General features: G+C 42.0%; 1 protein-coding gene across 2 annotated transcripts in view; it reads right to left on the bottom strand.

The window, feature by feature from the left end:
* Window positions 1–15478, bottom strand: part of mtmr9 (myotubularin related protein 9) — a 107891-nt gene extending 92413 nt beyond the window's left edge. The window contains exons 1-3 of one of the 2 annotated variants that reach the window (XM_039749463.1): window positions 15294–15478; window positions 6907–7036; window positions 2458–2709 (exon numbers count right to left, since the gene is read on the bottom strand). In XM_039749463.1, coding sequence (XP_039605397.1) covers window positions 2458–2639 — 182 coding nt within the window. In that variant the 5' untranslated portion in view covers window positions 2640–2709; window positions 6907–7036; window positions 15294–15478. The remainder of the gene's footprint in view (window positions 1–2457; window positions 2710–6906; window positions 7037–15293) is intronic. The other variant, XM_039749462.1, reaches the window with a different exon arrangement.
* Between the last annotated feature and the right edge of the window lie 8912 nt (window positions 15479–24390).

Below are 24390 nucleotides of genomic sequence, written 5' to 3'. Positions count from 1 at the left end.
TTCTCTCATTCGTTAGCTAAGCGAAGGTAAGGAACGCCCCAAGGTTGGCGTGTGATTTTTTTTTTTTTTTACCGATTCTGAAATTTATGTTTCAGAAATTTCATGTTCAGACACATATACTGGAAATTCTTTGTTTTTTGACTATTAGTTAATTTTCATAACATGTATTTAGTGTCACCATGATTTCATTTGGTGTTTTTTCTTCTTGTTGACACTACCTTTTGGTGGCGTCATTTTGGCCATCTTCTTTGTAAGAATGCCACCTTTTGTCTGTCACGTGACTGATACCATTGTGAGTGGACTCACTGTATCAAAGGTATTTAAGATGGCGGGACAGCAGTTAAGATATCCTAGTTTTGGAATTAAAGCTCTAATATACACTCTCTCTCTGTACTTATTGATTTTATTATTATCAAGTTTACTTTCAGGTTTTGAACTCTGGCTCGTTTTTTCTAGGGGTGTGGAGTCGGTAGATAAATCCTTCGACTCAGACTCCTTAGTTTCCGGTACTGCTAACTCTGACTTCTCTGTATTTAATATGCTAATGTATTTTCCATGTTGATCGAAGGAAAGCAACATACACGTCATTTAACCACAGAAGTACTGGCTAGGAAGCGGACTCTCTACCGTATTGGCCAGTTTAAACAAAAGACAAGAACCCCTGAACACAGCATCAGGCCATAGCACACACCTCCACCTACATCATTACACTTGTTTACACTCAAATGAATTTGTTAAATACATTACATCTGAAATAAAATGAAAACCCTTTTTGTAATGTACTATAATCCAGATTACAATATATGTGACTGTCAGGTTGTATAATAGCTCAGCTGAACTTCACACTGGTAGTAACACAACTGTACACTGGGCTTTATTCTTACATCAGAGAAGTACTTAATTATGACTGTTGTATGTGAAATGGGACATTTGAACCTGCTGTATTTTTTTTTTCATTACAATTTCAATTTATTAGGAGTCGGAACATTTTTGCCAACTCCAACCACGACTCCAGGTACCCAAAATTGTCTCCGACTCCACAGCCCTGGTTTTTCGACTTTAAATTTTGACTAGAAGTATTTAAAACTTGACGGTCTGTTATTTTCGTCTTTTCTTCTTTTTCCGTAACTATGTCTCTGCCTGCTCCTAAGAGAACAATCTGATCTCCTAGATTTCCCCTTGGGATTAATAGAATTGATCGAGGGAGGGAGGTAGGCAGATAGGTACTTTATTAATCCCAAGGGGAAATTCACAAAAAAAAAACTACTCCTGGCTGATCTGCAGTACCAGGATCAGGCCTGGGTCCAGGAGGTGAAACTCCTCATCTCTGGAACACTTTTCCCAAACATCTGTTTAACACTCAACAGACAACCTCAGATGAGGAAGTCTATCAGATATCAAACAATGCAATTCAGTCAACACCAAGAAGCAAATTTCCAAATTTCTTTTACTTTTACTTGCTAACCTTAGCAAAACAACAACAGATTTGAGAAAGTTGTGGTCTATTTATTAAATTACGAACAAAATGTGATGTTTATAATGTGTATCATGAGAACACAAAGAGGCAGAAGATTCAAGAAATAAACTATGTAGCACTTCTTTGCAAAAAAAATGTGATGTGATGATCAGTTACGTTACTGAAAGAGAAACTCAGATGCTTCAAGGAGTGACCGCTACGCAGTGACTAAACTAATGTGGAGGCCCATATAAATAACTCGATAAGATCAAATTAAAAATGAGACAAATTGGCTACAGGACCTGGAAGGTGTGCAACAGTTTCTAAATGTAGTGCTTTCAGGTTTACATACACTAAATAAAATTACTCCAACAATTTACAACTAAATGAACAAATATTAAATAAAAACACGGGTGTTCAAAGAGGAGAGATGGATGATGCTGATCAGAAACCCTAGAAAAGGGACCCATGGTGCCAACTGAGAAAGCTCAAAGGTGGAAGCTGAATGGGCATCTAAGCTCTTGTGGCAGATGACCAGGGATCCTGCCCCACCGGGACACCTGGAAGGACGGACCGGGAGAGCGGCACTACTCTTCCCTGGGCGCCTGGACAGTCCTAGAGCCCTGGAGGAGAGCGCAGGGATGGTGTACGCCCGGAATGCTTGTGAGGTGCAAAGGCAGCACTTCCGCCACACTGGGGAGTGCTGCCGGAAGTTCGTCATCGTGCACCTGGGGCAAGATAAAAGGGGCCGCCTCACTCCATTCGGGGAGCTGGAGTCGGGTGGAAGAGGACGGAGCTTGCGAGAGCGGAGTGGAGGCGGCTGAAGGTACAAGGACTAAGCAAAATCTGTAAATATTGTGTAAATAGTGTAAATAAAGCGTGTGTGTGTTTGGATATTCTAGTGTCGTGTCTGTCTGTGATCGAGCTATTTTTAATAAACTCTAAATCATTGAAGTTGAAGATCTTACAGTAAAATAGCCACGAATTGGAGTAGCACAGACCTTTTCTCAATTGAGTCAATGTTGGAATGTAGAAGCCACAGCTCTTCTGTATTGTCCTGTCGGGAGGAAAGGATGAGGTGGTGGCCTGTGAGGCACAATGTTCCCTCCACTTGGGGTAAGAAAGGACGATGCAGGACCACATTATCCACCCGGGGTGTCTTTATAAGTTCAGCAAATTCCATGTTTATAATAAGCACTGCAAAGGATATCCTGGAGTTCTCAGTGTCACAGTCAGCAGAAAAGGCGGAGAAACTTATAGAAAGAAGAAAAAAAAATAGTATTATCATTAACTAGACATCCTTGAAGCTCAGACATTCTCCTGTTTGCTAATACATAAAAAGAATAAATAAAAAAAGCACATCTTTTTATTACAACCAAGACTTGCCAAGCTGAGCGGTGACTTTATAAATGACAAGACTCAACAGTCTAGTGATGACAGAGAAACTAACTGGTGGGGTCTAAATTAGGTCTGAGGATAAAAATCGAGATACACAACATTAATGCAGTATTTCAGTTCTTTTTTTTTTTTTTTTTTATAAATACAGCGCCCTTTATAATATTTGGGACAAAGAAAAATTATCCCCCCTGCTCCACAGTTTAAAATTACAAATCGAACAATTCAGACATCGTGATTAAAGTGCACACTGCAGACTTTCGTTGAAGGGGATTTGCAGACATTCTGGTCACACAACACTTTTCTCTGCACCATTTCAAGGCACCATAATGTTTAGGACACAACAATGGCAGGTCTATTAAAGCTGTCACATTTATCGATGGATGCAGAAAAAGCATTTGACATGGTTGAATGGAAGTACCTTTTCACTACATTGGAGAAATTTGGGGCTGGCCTGAACATCTGTGCATTGATCAAACTACTGTATACCAATCCAGAAGCTTCAGTTTGTATTAACAACATTAATTCAGACTACTTTTAAACAGGAACGTGGTACTAGCCAAGGATGCCCCTTGTCACCACTGCTACTTGCAATCGTCATTGAACCACTGGCAGGTCACTGCCAAAATGCTTATAAAATAAAGGGGATTATCAGAGAAGGACTTGAACAGAAAATTTCACTGTATGCAGATGATATGGTACTGTATACAGTTGTGCTTGAAAGTCTTCAGCTAATAGTCATCTCTGACACACACATATAGCGGCCCCCCGAAGGCGGTTTCTGATCTGTCGCTTAGGCGTTTGGGGCTTTTTCTTGACCATAGTGGGGATTCTTGTCTTATCAGCAGTGGTGGTCTTCCTTGGCCTACCGGTCCTTTTGTGATTCTTGAGCTCATTAGTGCATCATTTCTTCTTCATGATATTCCAGACAGGTCATCCTAAGGTTTTACTGATGTCTCTAATGGTTTCATTCTTGTTCTTCAACCTCATGATGGCTTCTTTGACCTCCATTGGCACAGCTCTTGTCCTCACATTGAACGATGGCAACTACAGACTCCAAACGGTAGAAGCAGGCCGATGTATCTTATGAAGCCATAAAACCACCTGAGGAATCACAAACACCTGTGACGGCAATTGTCCCAATCATTATGGTGTCCTGAAATGGGGTGTCCATGTACGAGGGACGTTAAAAATGTTTCCACACTTTTTTTTTTTTTAAACTCTGTTTAAGAATTTCAAAAACAAATTGTATCACTTTTCTACATAGTCACCTTCCTTTGTGCTGCAATTTTCCCAGTCATGTGACACTCTCAGACACAACCAATCACTACTCCTCCCGCCCCTTCATCGTTTCCAATGAAAATATAAAAGGGCGGAAACTTTTTGAACGTCCCACGTAGCAAACGTTTTGTGTAACCAAAATGTGTGTAAATCTCCTTAAATGAAAGTCTGTCATCTGCACTTTAATCATGATGTCTGAATTGTTTGATTTCTAATTATAAGCTGTGGAGCAGAGGGGTAAATTAAGGAAAAACGTATATTTGTCCTAAACATTATGGAGGGAATTGCACTTATTTGTGTTCATTGAAAAAGATCATGTATCAACATGCCATAAGCCTTTAAAAAAATATCTATATACTATACTCCATCTGCGGTGGGCTGGCGCCCTGCCCGGGATTTGGCTGGGATTGGCTCCACCAGACCCCAATGACCCTGTGTTAGGATGTAGCGGGTTGGATAATGACTGACTGACTGACTATACTCTATTATTTTTGGCCCCGAATATGGTTAAATCTCTTGGTACAAAGTCTCGTCTCACGGGACGTGAAACTCTCTCTCTGAAAGAGTCCCGTCTCGTCGCAGGTTTTTTTTATTATAATAGAGAGATATACTCAATATTCTCTTCCAAGATGTCACCGTCAACTGTGGTTATTTTGTGATGCTATGTACTCGTGTACAACACAAATTGACATGTAAACGCTGCTAAAAAAAGGCTGCAGGTAACCCTCCACCCCGTATATAAACCTGGGCTACCAGAAAGCACATCTGGACTACCTGGTTTGCAAAGGAGGTAGCCCAGCAGACTACCATATACATATACAATTTGTCCAACCCTGCTATCTAAAGCCGTACTGCCAAAAGGTATGAAAGATCACCAAGTAGATGTGCAGTGGGTCCAGAGAGCTTCCCATAACTGAATCTGCCTACTTAACTCTTTTAGGGCGGATGTTGACTTCTGTTGACAACGGGATTGAGGGTGTTACTTTATAGGTAGACCCTCTTTGCTAGGAGGATTCTTCGACTAATTGACTTGACGTCGAATACCTGCATATGTACAAGTACCATAATGTAAACAACATCTAGAGCGGCATCGACATCTAGCGATAGAGAGAAGCGAATGTGCAAAGCAAAATACTCGGTGGACGATGTTATGCATATACAGGTAGTTCCCAAGTTCCGGACATCGGACCTACGGTTTACGAACAAGGCCTCAGCTTCAACGCATGCACCTCAGTAACTGCCACTCCGTCATCTTCAGCCTGGGGATGCTGCAAGCGGTGGCCCCTGGGGGTTAGACGGGGGGGGGGCGACTTCGTGGTGTCCCTCAGGCGGCTTCCGGTGGCGAGTGGTGACCCGTGGTCCATAGTCACCGGGACCACAGCTATCACTCGTGTGCAGGACAATGGTTCGCTGCCCGCTCAACACGCCGACGCAGTACTGCTCCTGACTGGACGCAGGCTGGATGGAGCGGAGGGGGACGTTTCACTGCCAGCCCAGCACACACAGTTGCCCCGTTCGTTCTCGGTGGGCTGCTGGTGATGCTGCAAGTGATGACCCAGTTGTGGTTGAACAGAGGCTATTGAGGGTGAACTGGGCGGCAGGGGGTAGCATTGTAGTGTGCCTCAGATGGCTGATGGCGATTCACTACCCGTCTTTGGCCGTACCGCGTTCGTTCTCGGTGGGCGGACGCTGCAGGCATCATACTGTAGTGGAAGTGACTGTGTGGTGGGCGGGTGGTGAGCCACCCCTTGCTGCCCCCATTCATTTTTAATAGCAAGCCTGTTTGTACTGTTACGCACATAGCAGGAAGTTGTCTCTCGTCAGTACATCAGACGTATTGACGACGGATGCCTTCCTGTTGTGATAGCGTGTACAGAGCTGTACAGAAGAGCTCATCTTAACCTTTTGTCTTCACCCTTCAAGAATGTCTCTGAAACACAAATCTGATGCGAATGCTGGTAATACAGTAAAGAGAAAAACCATCACCATTGAAAATAAAGTAGAAATAATAAAAAGGTCAGAGAGAGGTGAAACTCAATCACTCATTGGCAGAGCACTTGGTTACAGTCAGTCAACAAGAGCATTTATTAAAATAATGTACCTGCTCCAACTTACACACAAATTCAACTTAAGTACAAACCTACAGTCCCTATCTCGCACCTAACCCAGAGACTGCCTGTATTTCATTATTCTGAATTTAACTCTTGACTTGTCAGATTTCGAATTTGATGCAAGTGATCTGGATATCGAGATCTTAAACGAAAGTGAGGTACTGGCATCAGCTGATCAGTGCCCAGCTGATCCGCTGCTGCCGCCACCGCCACCACTCCCACACAGCCGCTAATGCTTCCATGGCAGCCAGAGACGGCTAACACGCGGCGATACAGCTCTGCGCACAGCAACAGACATTTTATGTTGGTTTATGTGAGAAATTATTGCTTTGTGTGCTTTTCAGTTTTTTGGAAAAAAAATCAGCCCTGGGAGAAAAATAAAAACAAAAATCAGCCCTAAAAGAGTTTTGGTGGGCCTCTCTAAGTGATGTCACAGGCCCAGCACACCACGCTGCCTATCACAGAGTTGTAGAACATGTAAAGGATGTCACGACCCGCAGTAAAAGAGAGCAGTCCACTAATGAAAAATCGCCTGCCCTGCCCTTTCATAACATGGTTCCTCTTTGCTATCAGACCAGACCAGCCCAGCCTGTCACTGTTGTGGACTCCCAAGTACTTGTCGGAGTGCACTACCTCTACACCCATGAATAGTAAAAGGCGTACTGGCTCTTTGGTGCAGTGAAAGTCCATAATCAATTCCTTCGTTGTGCTGATGTTAAGCTGCAAACAGTTCTTTTGGCACCAAGAAACAAATTTCTCGACCTGACTGCTGCACTCCTTCCTTTCTCACCCCCTTAAGAGAAAGTACAAAAAAAAGAAAAGGATTGGCATTCGAAGGCAAAAAGCAAACTTTAGTGGCAGTGCTTCACAGTTTACTGTCAATACAAGGTCAAACAATTCCACAGAGATGTTTTAAAAGCGATTAAAAACAGGACTTACCGGGCCACAGCCTTATGGCAATTGCAACAGACAGAGACGCAGTCATAAAGCAAGAGTGAGTCACAGGCAGAAGAGGACATGACTCACGAACAAGATAAGCCACAGAAAGCTCCAAAAGCAAATTTAAACTTACTGAACGCTCAAATTAAATCATTTTGGCTTTATGCATGCATCCAACCAAAGGGCAACCTTAAGAAGGTACAGAACCATCAAAAACAATCCACATAACAGCTACAACATCGACATTAACCTTAAAGCCTGTGATGAGCGAGTGTCCCCTCCTGTTTCCTTCCATGTGCCCTGTCCTGCCAGGATAGGCTTCAGTCTCCCAAAGCTCCCTGTGAAATGGCGAACTGCGTTTTTTAAATACATTATTGGGTCCCGGAGGCTCTGATCGGGTGCAGGTGTGAGTGAGAAATGCAAACATGCGGCACCCTGGGTGGATTGGGGTTCTTGGCTAATCACGTACTCACGTGCAAATGTGAGCGTATCAGTCAGGTGCTTCATTCACAACACAGAGTGTGCAGAGTACTAAACCTGCACCCAAATGGCCAGTATAAAATAAGCCTGCACGGCAGAGACGAGGAGAAGAGGGAAAAAAGAGAGACAGAGGTTAGAGATGGTAGAAAGAAAGAAGGATGGGAAGAAGAGCCGGTGTGAGAAGAAATGGAGGCAGGCAGCTGGGATGAGCCCCAGGAAAGGTGCGGACAGTAGCCACTCAAGAGGGGGCCGACGGTCACTCCTGCTGAGCAATCTGAGAAGAAGGAATGACTGACTGTTCCAGGAGGGCTTCCTCGTAAGGCAAAGGAGTGGCAGGGGAAATCGGAGGAGTGGAGCTCAGTGCGGCGCCCTGCTGGGAGTCTGTGACGGCAGTTAAAAAGCAGGACGTCCTTCCATCGGGGGTAAGTGGAGGAGACTTCAGTTTTAAGAAGAACGCTTTTTTAAAAATTTTTTATAGAACTGTTTCCTGCTGTGTGCTTTAACCTCATTTTTATTGGAATATACTTATTTGGCTTCTAACCTTCACGTGCACTGATTTTATTAGATTCTTTATGAAAGATCATTTTTGCACTGCACGCTTTGGAGTCTGTTTTTAATAAAAGCACTTGACACTTTTGCACTTAACCCCTAGCAGAATGTCCATGTCCTCATTTGTCTGGCTAATCTCGGTACATGACTACCGATGGTTACGGGTTCAAGAGGATCCCGGATGGACCAGGAAACATGGAGCCAACCTGAACCGTCGTGCCCCAAGTTGAATAAGCGGGCTGCTATGCAGGGGTGGGTACTGTTAATTCATAAAAGCTAATTAAAAGGGCAGGCTCACAACTGGGACACACTCTGGACCACTTCGAGGTCGCAACAAGGGAGAAATTTAAAACAAAACTGAGTGCCATTATGAACAATGCTGCATATCCTCGCTCTGACACACCAACACTGGGGACTTTCAGCCAATAAATTATTCAGTAAAAGTGTTTTAGGACACAATATAGGGGGCTCCTGTATAGCAAAAGCAATACACCTATAAAGCACCTCACTGGAACTGGGGCCGCTCTCTTCTTTTTTTTTAGTCATTCAGATGTGTGTTCAGACCACAGTATGTATGTATATATGTATATATTTATATTTACTAGCCGTTCCCCCTTGACTCTGCCCGTGTATTAGTGAAACAGGACAGTAAGGAGGGCCCTGTTTGGCTCCCCACTCCTGACATCACGCTTCCCCCTCTCGTCTGCCCGCAGCCTGCCTCTGATTAGAGCAAATGTATCTCTACTGCAAGTGAACTATGACACTTAGTGCAATGAGAGAAGTCCCAAAATCAAACAAATTCTAGAGAGAAAAAAAAAATCTAAATCCATGAAGTAGTTCTCTCGTGAAAAGTGGACAGACAGACAGACGTTGGATTTATATATATATATATATCAGGGCTGTGGAGTCGGAGACAATTTTGGGTACCTGGAGTCGGAGTCGGCAAAAAGTTAACCGACTCCGACTCCTACTAAATTTAAATGGGAATTTAAAAAAGTAAGTTGAAATGTCCCAATTCACAAACAGTCATAATGAACTACTTCTCGGCTGTAAGAATAAAGCCCAATGCATGCAGTGCATAATGTTACCACAAAACGAACATGTCAAGTAACCATGAAGCATGCTTTTCATTGACTGTATGCGTCACTATATGGGACGTAATGCACAAGTAAGGTGCGGCACCGCTTTCCATTGTGTCGTGTTTCACTGTTACAGGGAACTGTGAACCTAGCCTAAAGCCCCCCCATACAGATGCACTGCTGATTTTTCGGCCGTTCAACGAGTCATCACGCGTCAAACACCTGAAAAATCATCTGGTGTGTTCTCAGCTCCGTCGGCTCCCCTTCGCTATGTGCTAGTGAAGGGGCCGGAGCGAGAACACAGATCTCCCTACCTGTCTCCAGCAGAGGCTCGTTCTGCTGATCAGCTGGCCGGTGAGTGACACAATGCACTAAACTTCCAGCTGGCTGACGGACGAGACAGCCACTGCAGCAGACAGAGGCATCACATTACTTTGGATGGGGGCGGTGGTCGAGATTTTTGGCAAGCTGGATCTGCCCGTCCATGTGGACACCCGCAATCTGCGGCCGCCAATCAATTGTGTTTGTCTTTAATCTGGCATTATAGTAGAGTGTTGGCTTCCTAGCCAGTAGTTCTGTGGTAAAATGACATGTATGTTGCCTTCCTTTCCTTCAATAGATGTAGAAAATACATTAGCATAGTATATACATACAGAGGAGTTGGAGTCGGGGAGTCGGAAGATTTAGAAACCGAGGAGTCAGAGCATTTATCTACCGACTCCACAGCCCTAAAATATATATATATATATATATATATGGATGAGAAGGTCTGTGATACGGTTTGCATATTTGCAGCTGGATATATATATATATATATATACATATATATACATATATATATATATATATATATATATATATATATATATATATATATATATATATATATACATATATATATATATATATATATATATATATATATATATATATATATATATATATATATACATATATATATATATATATATATATATATATATATATATATATATATATATATATATATATATATATATATATATATATATATATATATATATATATATATATATATATATATATATATATATATATATATATATATATATATATATATATATATATATATATATATATATATATATATATATATATATATATATATATATATATATATATATATATATATATATATATATATATATATATATATATATATATATATATATATATATATATATATATATATATATATATATATACATATATATATATATATATATATATATATATACATATATATATATATATATATATATATATATACACACACACAAAGTCAAAGTAAAAAGTATGTGAACCCCTAGGAATTCTCTCTATTTCTGTCTAATTCCCATATAAAACATGGCCGTATCTTCATGTCAGTCACAATAATGAACACACACAGTCTCCTATAAATAAAGATACTCAGATTTTCAGACAGAATTTTTGACCATATTGAACAAATCATTCAAACTGTGAAACTGAAGGTTGGAAAAAGTAAGTGAACCTTAAACTAACAACTTTTTAAAAAGCTCATTGCAGTCTGAATTTCACACACGTGGAGTCCACTTAATGAAGCGAGTTCAGAGGTGCGGCCCAGAATGACTTTGATTGATCACAAACACTATAAAGTTTGAGTTTTTGACAAGAAGCATTTCCAGATGGGAGTCACGCCTCACACAAAAGAGCTGTCTGAAGAGCTACGATGGAGAATTGTTCATCTACAGAAAACTGGAAAGGCTTACAAAGACATCTCGAAGATCTGAGATATTCATCAGTCTACTGTTAGGCACGTTGTCTATAAATGGAGACCATTTGGTATTGTGGCTACTCTGCCTAGAAGTGGGCGCCCTGCTAAGATGACCCCAAGAGCACAACGCATAGTCAGCAATGGAGTAAAGAAGAACCTTCAAGTGACAGCAAAGGACTTGAAGGAGTCATCAGAACTGGCTAACATCTCTGTTCAGGAGTCAACTATACGCAAAACATTGAACAACAAAGGAGTCCATGGCAGGACACCAAGAAGGAAGCCACTGCTATGAAAAAAGAACATTGCTGAATGTCTGAAGTTTGCGAAAGAGCACTTGGACACTCCACAAATGTACTGTGGAGTGATGAAACCAAAATTGAACTATTTGGGAGGAACAAGCAGAACTTCATTTGGCGTAAAAAGGGCACCGCATATCAACATCAAAACTTCACCCCTACAGTAAAGTATGGTGGAGGGAACATCATGATTTGGGTCTGCTTTGCTTCATCAGGGCCTGGACAGCTTGAGGGTAAAATGAATTCCCAAGTTTATCAACAAATTCTCCAGGATAATGTGAGGGTGTCTGTCCGTCAACTGAAGCTCAGAAGAGGCTGGGTGATGCAACAGGACAACGAGCCCAAACATCGCAGCAAATCCACAGCACAATGGCTTCAGAAGAACAAACTCGGCCTTTTGGAGTGGCCCAGTCAGAGCTCAGATCTCAATCCGATTGAATGACTTGAAGAGAGAGAGCCACTCACAGAAGACAACCAAAGAATATGGAGGAGTTAAGGCCGTCATGCAGGTAAGAGTGGGCTCAGATTCCCCCCTCACACGATGTGCAGGTCTGATCTGCAGTTACAAGAAGCGCCTGGTACTTTTTCCACTACCACTGTGAACGTTCAATGCGTTTGTAAAATAAAGACATGAAAGAGTAGAATTTTGTGTGTGTCATTGGCTTCAGCTCATTGTGTATATCATCAGTAGCTGTGACGTAGATGAAGAGCAGATCACTTTGTGTGACCAATTCATGCAGTAAACCACATCATTCCAAAGGGTTCACATACTTTTTACTTTGACTGTATGTATGTATGTATGTGTAAATATATATATATATATATACAGCCATGAATAAAGAATGGGACCAAACCATCCAAGGAGAGCAACTTCTCCCAACTGTCCAGCAACAGTTTGGTGACCCACGATGCCTTTGCCAGCAGGATGGAACACCGGGTCATAAGGCAAAAGTGAGAATAAAGTGACTCGAGTAACAAAACATGAAAATTTTTAGGGTCCATGGCCAGGAAACTCCCCATTGAGAACTTGTGGTCAATCCTCAAGAGGCGAGTGGACAAACAAAAGGCCATCAATTCTGACAAAACTCCAAGCATTGATTCCTCAAGAATGTGCTGCCATCAGTCAGGATTTGGCCCAGAAGTTGATTGCCAGCCTGCCAGGGCGAATTGCAGAGGTCTTGAAAAAGAAAGAAGGGCCAACACTGCGGATGTTGACTTTGCACATAAACTTCATGTCATTGTCACTAAAAGCCTTTGAAACTTCTGAACTGCTTGTAATTCTACTTCAGTACACCATAGAAACATCTGACAGAAAGATCTCAAAACACTGAAGCAGCAAACTTTGTGAAAACCAACACTTGGGTTATTCTCAAAAAACTTTTGGCCACAACTGTACATGTCTTTCTGGTGGCATCAGCGTCACCTGTATCTAAGTGCTCATCTCTGAAAGCCGATGCAAGTTGCTTGTAAGCAACACGGGAGAGCGGAACTTCATTAATACTCAGTAAAAATTCTTAATATACTATCAGCGGGGCAGAAGGAGGGGGGTCTCTGCTGGGATGAGAATTTTAAAACCAACTTATACAGCTGAACCACACACGTCCACAAAACCACGTCTGCTGGGTTTGCCATGGAACATATGGATATTAGAGTTCAAAAATGTTGGTAAATGTTTTATAAAAGGAATTGGTAACATGCAAACTTTTTTTACAGAATATGCGAACTAAGTTTTGGTGAAATTAAAGCATCTCAAAACTGGCAGATTTCATTTCATATTACATTTGGCGTATTTGGATGAGCACTGGATGGCTGTTATTTACTTCACAGCACAATAAGGAGTAAATAATAAATTTATAAAACATAAGAAAAACAATCATAGGCTTCATGCTGGTTTTTCAGATTTATGGCAGCTGATGTTGACGCTCATTTTTTTGTTCAGTTTAATGATGTCGACAAAACACGACAAGGGTACTGGCAGATGTTAAAAAAAAACAGGTTTTGTTGAGAATTTTCATCGAGGATCAATGCGCTGCATTCTTAGTTTTTGTGCTCTTAGCTATGAAAAGCCGAGGCCTGAAACAACTTGAAAAGGACACCATTTATTTTGTCAGAGAGGCCTCTTTCCTGCCTGTCCTTATTTGCTTTGTTTTGAGTTTCTGAGAGTCGAGCTGTGAGACGCGGTCATCTTTCACTTGGATGTTTTCGGTTGCAATGAGTAAGTAAAGCTCTGTGTGTTCATTTAAGGCTGTAAAGCAAACAAATGGGAATATTTCAAAAGGGGGGGATTCATTTCTATACCCACTTTATATTAGCATGCATGTATATGTGTTACATTAGCATTTAAGTTTATATGGCCATGTTTCATATACAGCTTAGTGATAATAATAACAAGATATAGTAGCGCATGTGAGTGACATTAAAGATGCTATTGTCAGAGACAGCTTGGCCCTTGATAGATAGATAGATGGATAGATAATGAAAGGCACTATATAACAGATAGATAGATATGCAAGGCACTACATAATAGATAGATAGATATGCAAGGCACTATATAATAGATAGATAGATATGCAAGGCACTATATAATAGATAGATAGATAGATTGATAGATATGCAAGGCACTATATAATAGATAGATAGATAGATTGATAGATAATGAAAGGCACTATATAATAGATAGATAGATAATGAAAGGCACTATATGATAGATAGATAGATATGCAAGGCACTACATAATAAATAGATAGATATGTAAGGCACTATATAATAGATAAATAGATACTTTATTAATCCCAAGGGGAAATTCACAGTGAAGCTGTGTGCTGCCGCTTACTGGCACAGTCTTACAGGATGGTAGTGGGGTCCTCTGTGAAATTCTGATTACATAGAAGCAATAAAGGGGGGTGGGCAAATCGTGAAGTTCCCATCTTTGATGCTTTATTTCGTTTAGTCTACAAATTGGCTGTTTTTCCACAACTGCAATACAAAGTGTCAGATGGGCTGCTTTTGGCAAGTATTTGGGAAATAGAGGAAAGCTAACATTTACATCCCAAAATGCTGCTACTACACGGTTTTAAAATGTGTGCTTTTCCATACCTGTTACATCCCGCAACCCTGGTTGGCAGTCCATCATGCTATCAAGTGGCTTCAGTACCAGCTGCTGGGGAGCCTATAAAAATGGCAAGCCTGTCACACCTAGCGTAGCCACAACCTGATCTGCCTCAAAAAGCGACGTTGAAAGCAATAGGCCATTGAGTCTGTCCCAAGCCACCTCCAGCATGGCGCTACACGACTTTATCTCCTATTCATTCTTTATTTATGGCATTGAGATATTTATGGAGCTATTAAAGAGCTACTTCAATAAGCCTGGCTTTCTGATTTCTATATAAATAGGTATATTTAAACGACCTGGGTGTACCACTCCTCTCCTGCTAATTGCGTTCGTCTGCGCTGCTTTGGCTGGCCGTCCTCAGCTGCTGGACAGCTCGTTCTCTCTTTCTCGTTCTATTTTCCCGTTTAACGCGAAGTCATTTCATTCACGATTTCACTAAAACGACCCAAGTAAATTCCAGAATGTACGCTGTCTGAATAAATCAAAGAATACTTTAAATAAGACAGAAAACATGCGTGTGTTAAAAAAAAAGACCGGCGTTTTGCAGAGATACTGGGCCGCGGCAACACAATGCCGGCCAACCCTGATGCGCACCATCAACAGAACTCGCTTTTCACGGGGAGAACTGCATAAATGACAACTTGTAGGTTGCACAGCCCTTTGCAGACAGGTGCACTCCACAAGCCCGGAGAGCCGAAAAACACATAAAAAGCAAAGCAAAATGCCGAACATCTGAGTAATCCAAACAATAGTAACACTTCAGTCTCATGTCGCAGAGAAAAGCTTACAAAAGAAAGGAGCGAAGTCACAGCATTACTCACAGTTCGGAGGTTTGTTCACCCCACAGGCGAGCACATTTTACTGAAGTCGACGGCCCCCTGATTCTGCAATATCCAGACGTGAAACCGCTCGCTCGCTTGCCTGCTGCTGCGGATGACAACTACAGCTGAGGGGGAAATCCCGGCGCAAACAAAATGACAGTCCCGAAAAGAAAACACACCGACCGGAAACACACGCGACGCGATCCCGAGTTCCGGGAACGCAATCAGCTGAGTGGGCGGGGCTACTCCAACAAAACGCGAACGTCCGCTCCACCGCAACACTGCTGGGGTCTGCCTCGTTCCGCTTTGTTAATTTAACTTTGTATTTTTGATTGTTGACAGCTATAGTGCTAATTCATTAAAAAAAAAACTGCTAAATTGTACAGAAACAACCGCAATGTGGGCTAGCTGTGTTACCTATGCATTTTTATCAGTCAATCGGCCTCAGTTACGGTGCCATCAGTTAATTAGATGTATCAGAAGTATTTTGCAGCCAAGTACCTTTCTCCACACAATATTTGTAGGATTTTTTTTTTTTTTTACCAAAGGTTAATATTTTTGGCAGCCAGGGAAAAAACCACTTGCACCCGTGCATTTCATGGAGAGAAAAGTGCTGTAACAACCTGGCCATGCAAGAGATGAAGGAATGGAATTAGTCTCTTTACACCGATCGCCAGAGGGCATCCCTATAAAGGACCTTTGGAATTTTTCAGCTTTATTTCCACTTGCCGCTCAGATGTTCAAGTAGAGACACATGTGCTCCCAGCTGCTTTGTCCCTTTGTCAGCTCATGCGCTCCACAAGTCAACCCTCCCTCTGTGAGCGCCAAGGTCCACCGCCGACTTCACATATCGGCCAGTGGGGCTTCAGCAGCTGGAAGATGCTTCCAAAGTGCTCTTTAAATCCACCAAACCCCCTGAAAAGCGTGTACCCCTGAGGTCTGCAACCTGAAGTTACTACACTGCCAATTTCTTTAACAGAAAACTCGACCTCAAGGTTTACCATGAACTCCATCTGCCAGGACATTATGTGGGTGTGAGGCGATCTGGCCAGTCCTGCCTGAAGCAAGCCATTGTGACTGTGATTGAAGGGTCCACCAATGTTAGTGCTAAACCAGTCCTCCATCTTGGGGTTGTTAGTAAGTTCTATCCCACTTCTGCCACCAATATGGTGAAAGAAACTGAGGAATGGAATTAGCCTTTTTATGCCAATTGCTGGAGAGCGGCCCTGAAACAAACCTTGGGTTAGTCTAGTGCTGCACACAGTGCGGGAAAACGTATTTGATCCCCTGCTGAGTTTGTAAAGGGTGGCATGATGGCTCAGTGGTATCGCTGCTGCCTCACAGTTAGGAGACCTGGGTTCACTTCACGGGTCCTCCCTGCGTGGATTTTGCATGTTCTCCCCATGTCTGTGTGGGTTTCCTCCCACAGTCCAAAGATATGCAGGTTAGGTGCATTGGTGGTCCTAAATTGTCCCTAGTGTGTGCTTGGTGTTAGTGTGTGTGTCCTGCAGTGGGCTGGCGTCCTTCCCAGGATTTGTTCCCTGCCCTGTGTTAGCTGGGATTGGCTCCAGCAGACCCCTGTAGTTAGGATATAGCAGGTTGGATAATGGATGAATTTGTAAATTTGCTTACTTACAAAGAAATGAACAATCTCTAATTTTTATGGTAGTTTCATTTTAATGGAGAGACATAGAATATCAACCAAAAATCAAACACATTACATAAGAGTTATAAATTGATTTGCGTGTCATTGAGCAAAATAAGGATTTGATCCCCTACAACCCAACCAGAATTCTGCTTCCCACAGATTGGCTGTGTAATCAATCAATCAATCAATCAATCAATCAATCAATCAATTCCAGATACTTGTGATCTGTATAAAGCCCACCTGTCCACAGAATCAATTTCTTCCATTCCAACCTCTCCACCACCATGGTCAACACCAAAGAGCTGTCAAAGGACGTCAGGGACCAGACCTGGACAAGGCTGCAATGGACTACAAGGCCATCAGCAAAACGCTTGGTGAGAAGGTGACAACTGATGGTGCGATTATTTGGAAATGGAAGAAATATAAATGACCATCAATCGACCTCGGTCTGGAGCTCCACGCAAGATCTTGCATCATGGGGTGAGGATGATCATGAGAAAGGTGAGGGATCACCCGGATGTTCACTGGCAAACTTAAGATGGGCCTGTGCATGTGCCTTCTTGAGCAGGGGGACCTTGCGGGCGCTGCAAGATTTCAATCCATTATGGTGTAGTGTGTTACCAATGATGTTCTTGGTGACTGTGGTGGTCCCGACTGCCTTCAGATCATTAACAAACTCCGTGTAGTTTTGGAGCTGATTCCTCACCTTTCTCCTGATCATCATCACCCCATGAGGCAAGATCTTACATGGAGCTCCAGACCGAGGGTGACTGATGGTCATTTTATATTTCTTCTATTTCTAAATAATTGCACCAACAGTTGTTACCTTCTCACCAAGCTTCTTGCTGATGGTCTTGTAGCCCACTTCAGCCTTGTGCAGGTCTACAATCTGGTCCCTGACGTCCTTTGACAGTTCTTTGGTGTTGCCCATGGTGGTGGAGAGGTTGGAATGGCAGAAACTGATTCTGTGGACAGGTGGGCTTTATACGCATCATGAGTTGAGATCAGGAGTATCTGGAATTGATTAATTGATTAATTGCAATTGCCAATCTGTGGGAGCCCAGAATTCTGGCTGGGTTGTATTGGATAAAATCCTTATTTCATTCAATGATATGCAAATCAATTTGTAACTTTTATGTAATGTGTTTTTTCTGGAGTTTTGGTTGATATCCTGTCTCTCTCCATTAATTAATCTCCATTGATCCTTACAAGCTTGCCCGTGTTTCACTGCTCCCAACACATCATCTTCAAGAACCGACTGTTCACTTGCTGCTTAAGATATGCCACCCCTTGCCAGGTGACATTGGGACAAGATAATCAATGGCTTTCACCTGCCCTGTTGGAGCTATTAATGTTGGGGCTGATCAGAGTGTAAAGATTTCAGGTTCACAGTCACCCAGCCTCCCCTTGAAGGAGCAGAAAGTAACATTATACAGTAAAAAAATCAAAACATAGGCAGATCAGGTCATTTCTATATATACAGTGGAACCTCGGTTTGCAAGTATAATTCATTCAGGAAACGTGCTCGCCATCCAAAGCACTCGTATATCAAAGCGAATTTCCCCATAAGAAATAATGGAAACTCAGATGATTCGTTCCACAACCCAAAACTATTCATACAAAAATGATTAATACAAAATATAAAGTAAAAATACATAAAACAAATTAACCTGCACTTTACCTTTGAAAAGAATCATGGCTGGTGTGAGTGAGTCTCTAAACTCTGGTGGGATTCCACCCAAGGGGACGACACGCGGAAGAGCATCCCGAAGCAGGGCACAGGATTACTTGGCTACTAACCGGGTCACGGCCCTGCCTGCCTGACTGCTGTGTCTGTGTACAGGAGAGCGGCAGTTCCCGCTAAAATAAATAACCGCGCTGTTCCTGTTTCAAGCTGAGTAAACGCTGGTGTCGCTAAAGTACTGAGACTCAGCTTCGTGTTTTGGGGTGCAGGACAGAGACTCACACGTTACACACACACACATGTGGTCACAATGCTGTAGTAAACAGTATACAGTACGCTCATGCTGACTATGCGAGTGAGGCACGTCGACTGATGATTACCCACAATCCCGCAGCAAGAGAGAGAGAAGAATCATCAGCTCAGTTGTGATCAAGTGACACTCGTACTATTACAAGACCTCACTTGTTTATCAAGTCAAAATTTATCACAAATTTTATCTTGTCTTGCAAAACACTCGTAAACCAAGTTACTCGCAATCCAAGGTTCCACTGTATAAATAAAAGCCAAATACCACTGACTCACACATCACGAAATCTCGGACTTGAAATTTGTAATGTAAATAAATTCTTTGCATTTATATAGCGCTTTTCTCACTACTCAAAGCGCTCAGCAATTGCAGGTTAAGGGTCTTGCTGAAGGGTCCAACGGAGCAATTCGAACCGGCAACCTTCCGATTAACAGTGCAGATCCCTAGCCTCAGAGTTAGTAGGTTGTAGGTTACCCTTGGCCCATATGTGCTCGCTAAGAAACGGTTTTAAAAATGTCTTGGTCCAAGCTCGAAATTTCTTATGGTTTTTTTAGACCCGTTTGTATATCTGTCCATTTTTCACTCCGCTTTTTTAATCCGGGAGAGATTCGGGCTGCGGGGCCCTCCTCACTCACGCATCTGCCACGGGGCCTAACCTTAACTCCACTTAGTTAGCAAACGAGAGAACTACTTAACGAATTTAGATTGTCTTTTTTTTTTCTATAATTTGCTTGAAAATTCTGTTGATTTTGCGACTTTCTCATTGCGCTAAGTATCAGAGTTCGCTTGTGGTACTGATTTATTAGCGCGAATCAGAGAGAGACTTGTCGGGCTGCGGGGACCTCCTCACTCACGCGTCTGCCGCGCGGTGTAACCTTAACTCCACTTAGTTAGCAAACGAGAGAAATACTTAACGGATTTAGATCTTTTTTTTTCCTATAATTTGCTTGAACATTCCGTTGATTTTGCGACTTTCTCATCGTGCTAAGTATCAGAGTTCGCTTGGGGTACCAATTTATTAGCGTAAATCCGAAAGAGACTCGTCGGGCTGCTGGGCCCTCCTCACTCATGCATCTGCCTTGGGGCGTAACCTTAACTCCACTTAGTTAGCAAACGAGAGAACTACTTAATGGATTTAGATTGTCTTTTTTTTCTATAATCTGCTTGAAAATTCCGTTGATTTTGCGACTTTCTCATTGCGCTAAGTATCAGAGTTCGCTTGTGGTACTGATTTATTAGCGCGAATCAGAGAGAGACTTGTCGGGCTGCGGGGACCTCCTCACTCACGCGTCTGCCGCGCGGTGTAACCTTAACTCCACTTAGTTAGCAAACGAGAGAAATACTTAACGGATTTAGATCTTTTTTTTTCCTATAATTTGCTTGAACATTCCGTTGATTTTGAGACTTTCTCATCGTGCTAAGTATCAGAGTTCGCTTGGGGTACCAATTTATTAGTGTAAATCCGAAAGAGACTCGTCGGGCTGCTGGGCCCTCCTCACTCATGCATCTGCCTTGGGGCGTAACCTTAACTCCACTTAGTTAGCAAACGAGAGAACTACTTAATGGATTTAGATTGTCTTTTTTTTCTATAATCTGCTTGAAAATTCCGTTGATTTTGCGACTTTCTCATTGCGCTAAGTATCAGAGTTCGCTTGTGGTACCGATTTATTAGCGCGAATCAGAGAGAGACTTGTCGGGCTGCGGGGCCCTCCTCACTCACGCGTCTGCCGCGGGGCTAACCTTAACTCCACTTAGTTAGCAAACGAGAACTACTTAACGGATTTAGATTTTTTTTTCCTATAATTTGCTTGAACATTCCGTTGATTTTGCGACTTTCTCATCGTGCTAAGTATCAGAGTTCGCTTGGGGTACTGATTTATTAGCGCAAATCTGAAAGAGACTTGTCGGGCTGCTGGGCCCTCCTCACTCACGCGTCTGCCGCGGGGCCTAACCTTAACTCCACTAAGTTAGCAAACGAGAGAACTACTTAATGGATTTAGATTGTCTTTTTTTTTCTATAATTTGCTTGAAAATTCCGTTGATTTTGCAACTTTCTCATTGCGCTAAGTATCAGAGTTCGCTTGTGGTACCGATTTATTAGCGGGAATCAGAGAGAGACTTGTCGGGCTGCGGGGCCCTCCTCACTCACGCGTCTACCTCGGGGCGTAACCTTAACTCCGCTTAGTTAGCAAGCGAGAGAACTACTTAACGGATTTAGATCTTTTTTTTCCTATAATTTACTTGAACATTCCGTTGATTTTGCGACTTTTCTCATTATGCTAAGAATCATAGCTCGCTTGCAGGAGCAATATATTCACGCTAATCCGAGACAGAGACTGCGGGACGAGGGGAGGCGGAAAAGTGAGGTCAGGAGTAGAGAGCTGGGCGGGGCCTTCCTCGCTGTCCTGTTTCACTAATACGCAGGCAAAGCCATTTGGGATGGCTAGTATTAAATATGTGGACATATAGATTTTTGAAAAATAACATGACTGTTGTCCATTTTGAATCTGTTCATCACTATGGCTGGTTTGGTACAATTTGAGGTTTTTCTTTGAATTAATGATTATTCAGTCTTTGATTTGTTTATGTCACGCTTTAAATTAGAAAATATGAGTTATGACATGTAAAAGCTGTAAGAGGATCAAAAGACAATGCAAGAAAATTGAAAAAAAAAACGAGCAAATAATGCAAAAAGGTTTTTTCAGACGTGAGATCAGGAATATCAAAAATGGCTGAGCTTCTGGTTTTCAGTCCTCCCAGCAGGAAGAGGCGGGTCCAGGTGGACGGACACTGGAAGTGACATCAGAGATGTTCTAACTGTGATTGCATTCACTACACTTTTGGCACGCAGACTTATTTTGCTAAATTGGAAGAATCCTAACTCTCCTCTGTTAAGTCAGTAGGTAACTGATGTTTTATACTATTTGAAATTGGAAAAAAATGTATTCTCACTTCTATCTGTGATCGATCTGTGCAGAACTTTTTCAAAACCTGGCAGGATCTAATCGATAATATTTTAGAATAAGCTCTTAAAGTGCAGAGTAAGTAATTCTCTCTGCATTTCTTTTTCTTCTCCATTCATCTCTATTGCCCTGTTAAACTCATCAATTTAGGTATGTTTAGAAGCTTTAAGTTTTACTCCGTTGGCCATGCTCTCTTTCTCAGGGATGGGGGTCGATTTGTTCTCAATCCTATTTTTTATAAAAAATTGATCTATTTGTATGGAATGATTACAATAAAATTAATAAAATAAAAAAAGAGATGTTCTAACTGTCAATCATCCGGTCTACAAGAAGGAAGAGAGAGAGAGAGAGCGGCATTAAGACGTAGCGCCAACCCCTGGTGTGGCAGTAGAATTACAGTCACTAGAGAGCCCTTCAGCTGTCCCCTATGTGCCTGTCAAGGCTATCAGTTTACGCTTTATATGCTCTTGTTGGGATTTGGGTGTTGGCTTATTTAATGAAATTGTATAACACCCCTTAGGCTAAATAGTCTTAAGAAGTAATAATTTAATTAATATTGATTTATTTGACGGATTGAGGTTATTGGCACACTTGTTTTTTGAATTTAGGGTTCTATTAAATAAGGGCTATGCGTCCTTTATAAGTAAATACGAAGACTGTTTGCCTTAGGAGTGTTTCAGAATCCTCTCTAGCTGGTAAGGCTTCATTGTGAATACCCCATCCAGAGCATATATTTACAAACTGGATTCCAAAAAAGTTGGGACACTATACAAATCGTGAATAAAAACTGAATGCAATGATGTGGAGGTGCCAACTTCTAATATTTTATTCAGAATAGAACATAAATCACGGAACAAAAGTTTAAACTGAGAAAATGTATAATTTTAAGGGAAAAATATGTTGATTCAGAATTTCATGGTGTCAACAAATCCCAAAAAAGTTGGGACAAGGCCATTTTCCCCACTGTGTGGCATCTCCCCTTCTTCGTACAACACTCAACAGACATCTGCGGACCGAGGAGACCAGTTTCTCAAGTTTAGAAATAGGAATGCTCTCCCATTCTTGTCTAATACAGGCCTCTAACTGTTCAATCGTCTTGGGCCTTCTTTGTCGCACCTTCCTCTTTATGATGCGCCAAATGTTCTCTATAGGTGAAAGATCTGGACTGCAGACTGGCCATTTCAGTACCCGATCCTTCTCCTACGCAGCCATGATGTTGTGATTGATGCAGAATGTGGTCTGGCATTATCTTGTTGAAAAATGCAGGGTCTTCCCTGAAAGAGATGACGTCTGGATGGGAGCATATGTTGTTCTAGAACCTGAATATATTTTTCTGCATTGATGGTGCCTTTCCAGACATGCAAGCTGCCCATGCCACACGCACTCATGCAACCCCATACCATCAGAGATGCAGGCTTCTGAACTGAGCGTTGATAACAACTTGGGTTGTCCTTGTCCTCTTTGGTCCGGATGACATGGCGTCCCAGATTTCCAAAAGAACTTGAATCGTGACTCGTCTGACCACAGAACAGTCTTCCATTTTGCCACACTCCATTTTAAATGATCCCTGGCCCAGTGACAACGCCTGAGCTTGTGGATCTTGCTTAGAAATGGCTTCTTCTTTGCACTGTAGAGTTTCAGCTGGCAACGCCGGATGGCACGGTGGATTGTGTTCACTGACAATGGTTTCTGGAAGTATTCCTGAGCCCATTCTGTGATTTCCTTTACAGTAGCATCCCTGTTTGTGGTGCAGTGTCGTTTAAGGGCCCGGAGATCACGGGCATCCAGTATGGTTTTACGGCCTTGACCCTCACGCACAGAGATTGTTCCAGATTCTCTGAATCTTCGGATGATGTTATGCACAGTTGATGATGATAGATGCAAAGTCTTTGCAATTTTTCGCTGGGTAACACCTTTCTGATATTGCTCCACTATCTTTCTGCGCAACATTGTGGGAATTGGTGATCCTCTACCCATCTTGGCTTCTGAGAGACACTGCCACTCTGAGAAGCTCTTTTTATACCCAATCATGTTGCCAATTGACCTAATTAGTGTTTATTGGTCTTCCAGCTCTTCGTTATGCTCAAATTTACTTTTTCCAGCCTCTTATTGCTACTTGTCCCAACTTTTTTGGGATTTGTTGACACCGTGAAATTTTGAATCAACATATTTTTCCTTTAAAATGATACATTTAAACGTTTGATCTGTCATCTACGTTCTATTACAAATAAAATATTGACATTTGCCATCTCCACATCATTGCATTCAGTTTTTATTTGCAATTTGTTTAGTTTCCCAACTTTTTTGGAATCCGGTTTGTAAATGGAAAAAGTGATGAATGCCCCCTGAAAAGCTTTGAAATGAAAAGCCGTCGTCCTTCCCGTGGACCTGCATACCCTTGATATGTCATTGCGTAAAGCAAAGCAAGTTTGACATGAGATCAAGTGCTGCTTATTCTACAAAGACATTCTAAAATGGCCTGGACAAATTTGTTG

The sequence above is a fragment of the Polypterus senegalus genome, chromosome 3 (genome assembly GCF_016835505.1).
Source record: "Polypterus senegalus isolate Bchr_013 chromosome 3, ASM1683550v1, whole genome shotgun sequence".
Lineage (NCBI taxonomy): Eukaryota > Metazoa > Chordata > Cladistia > Polypteriformes > Polypteridae > Polypterus > Polypterus senegalus.
The sequence above is the reverse complement of the archived record's forward strand: the minus strand, read 5'-3'. Positions and strand labels throughout refer to the sequence as shown.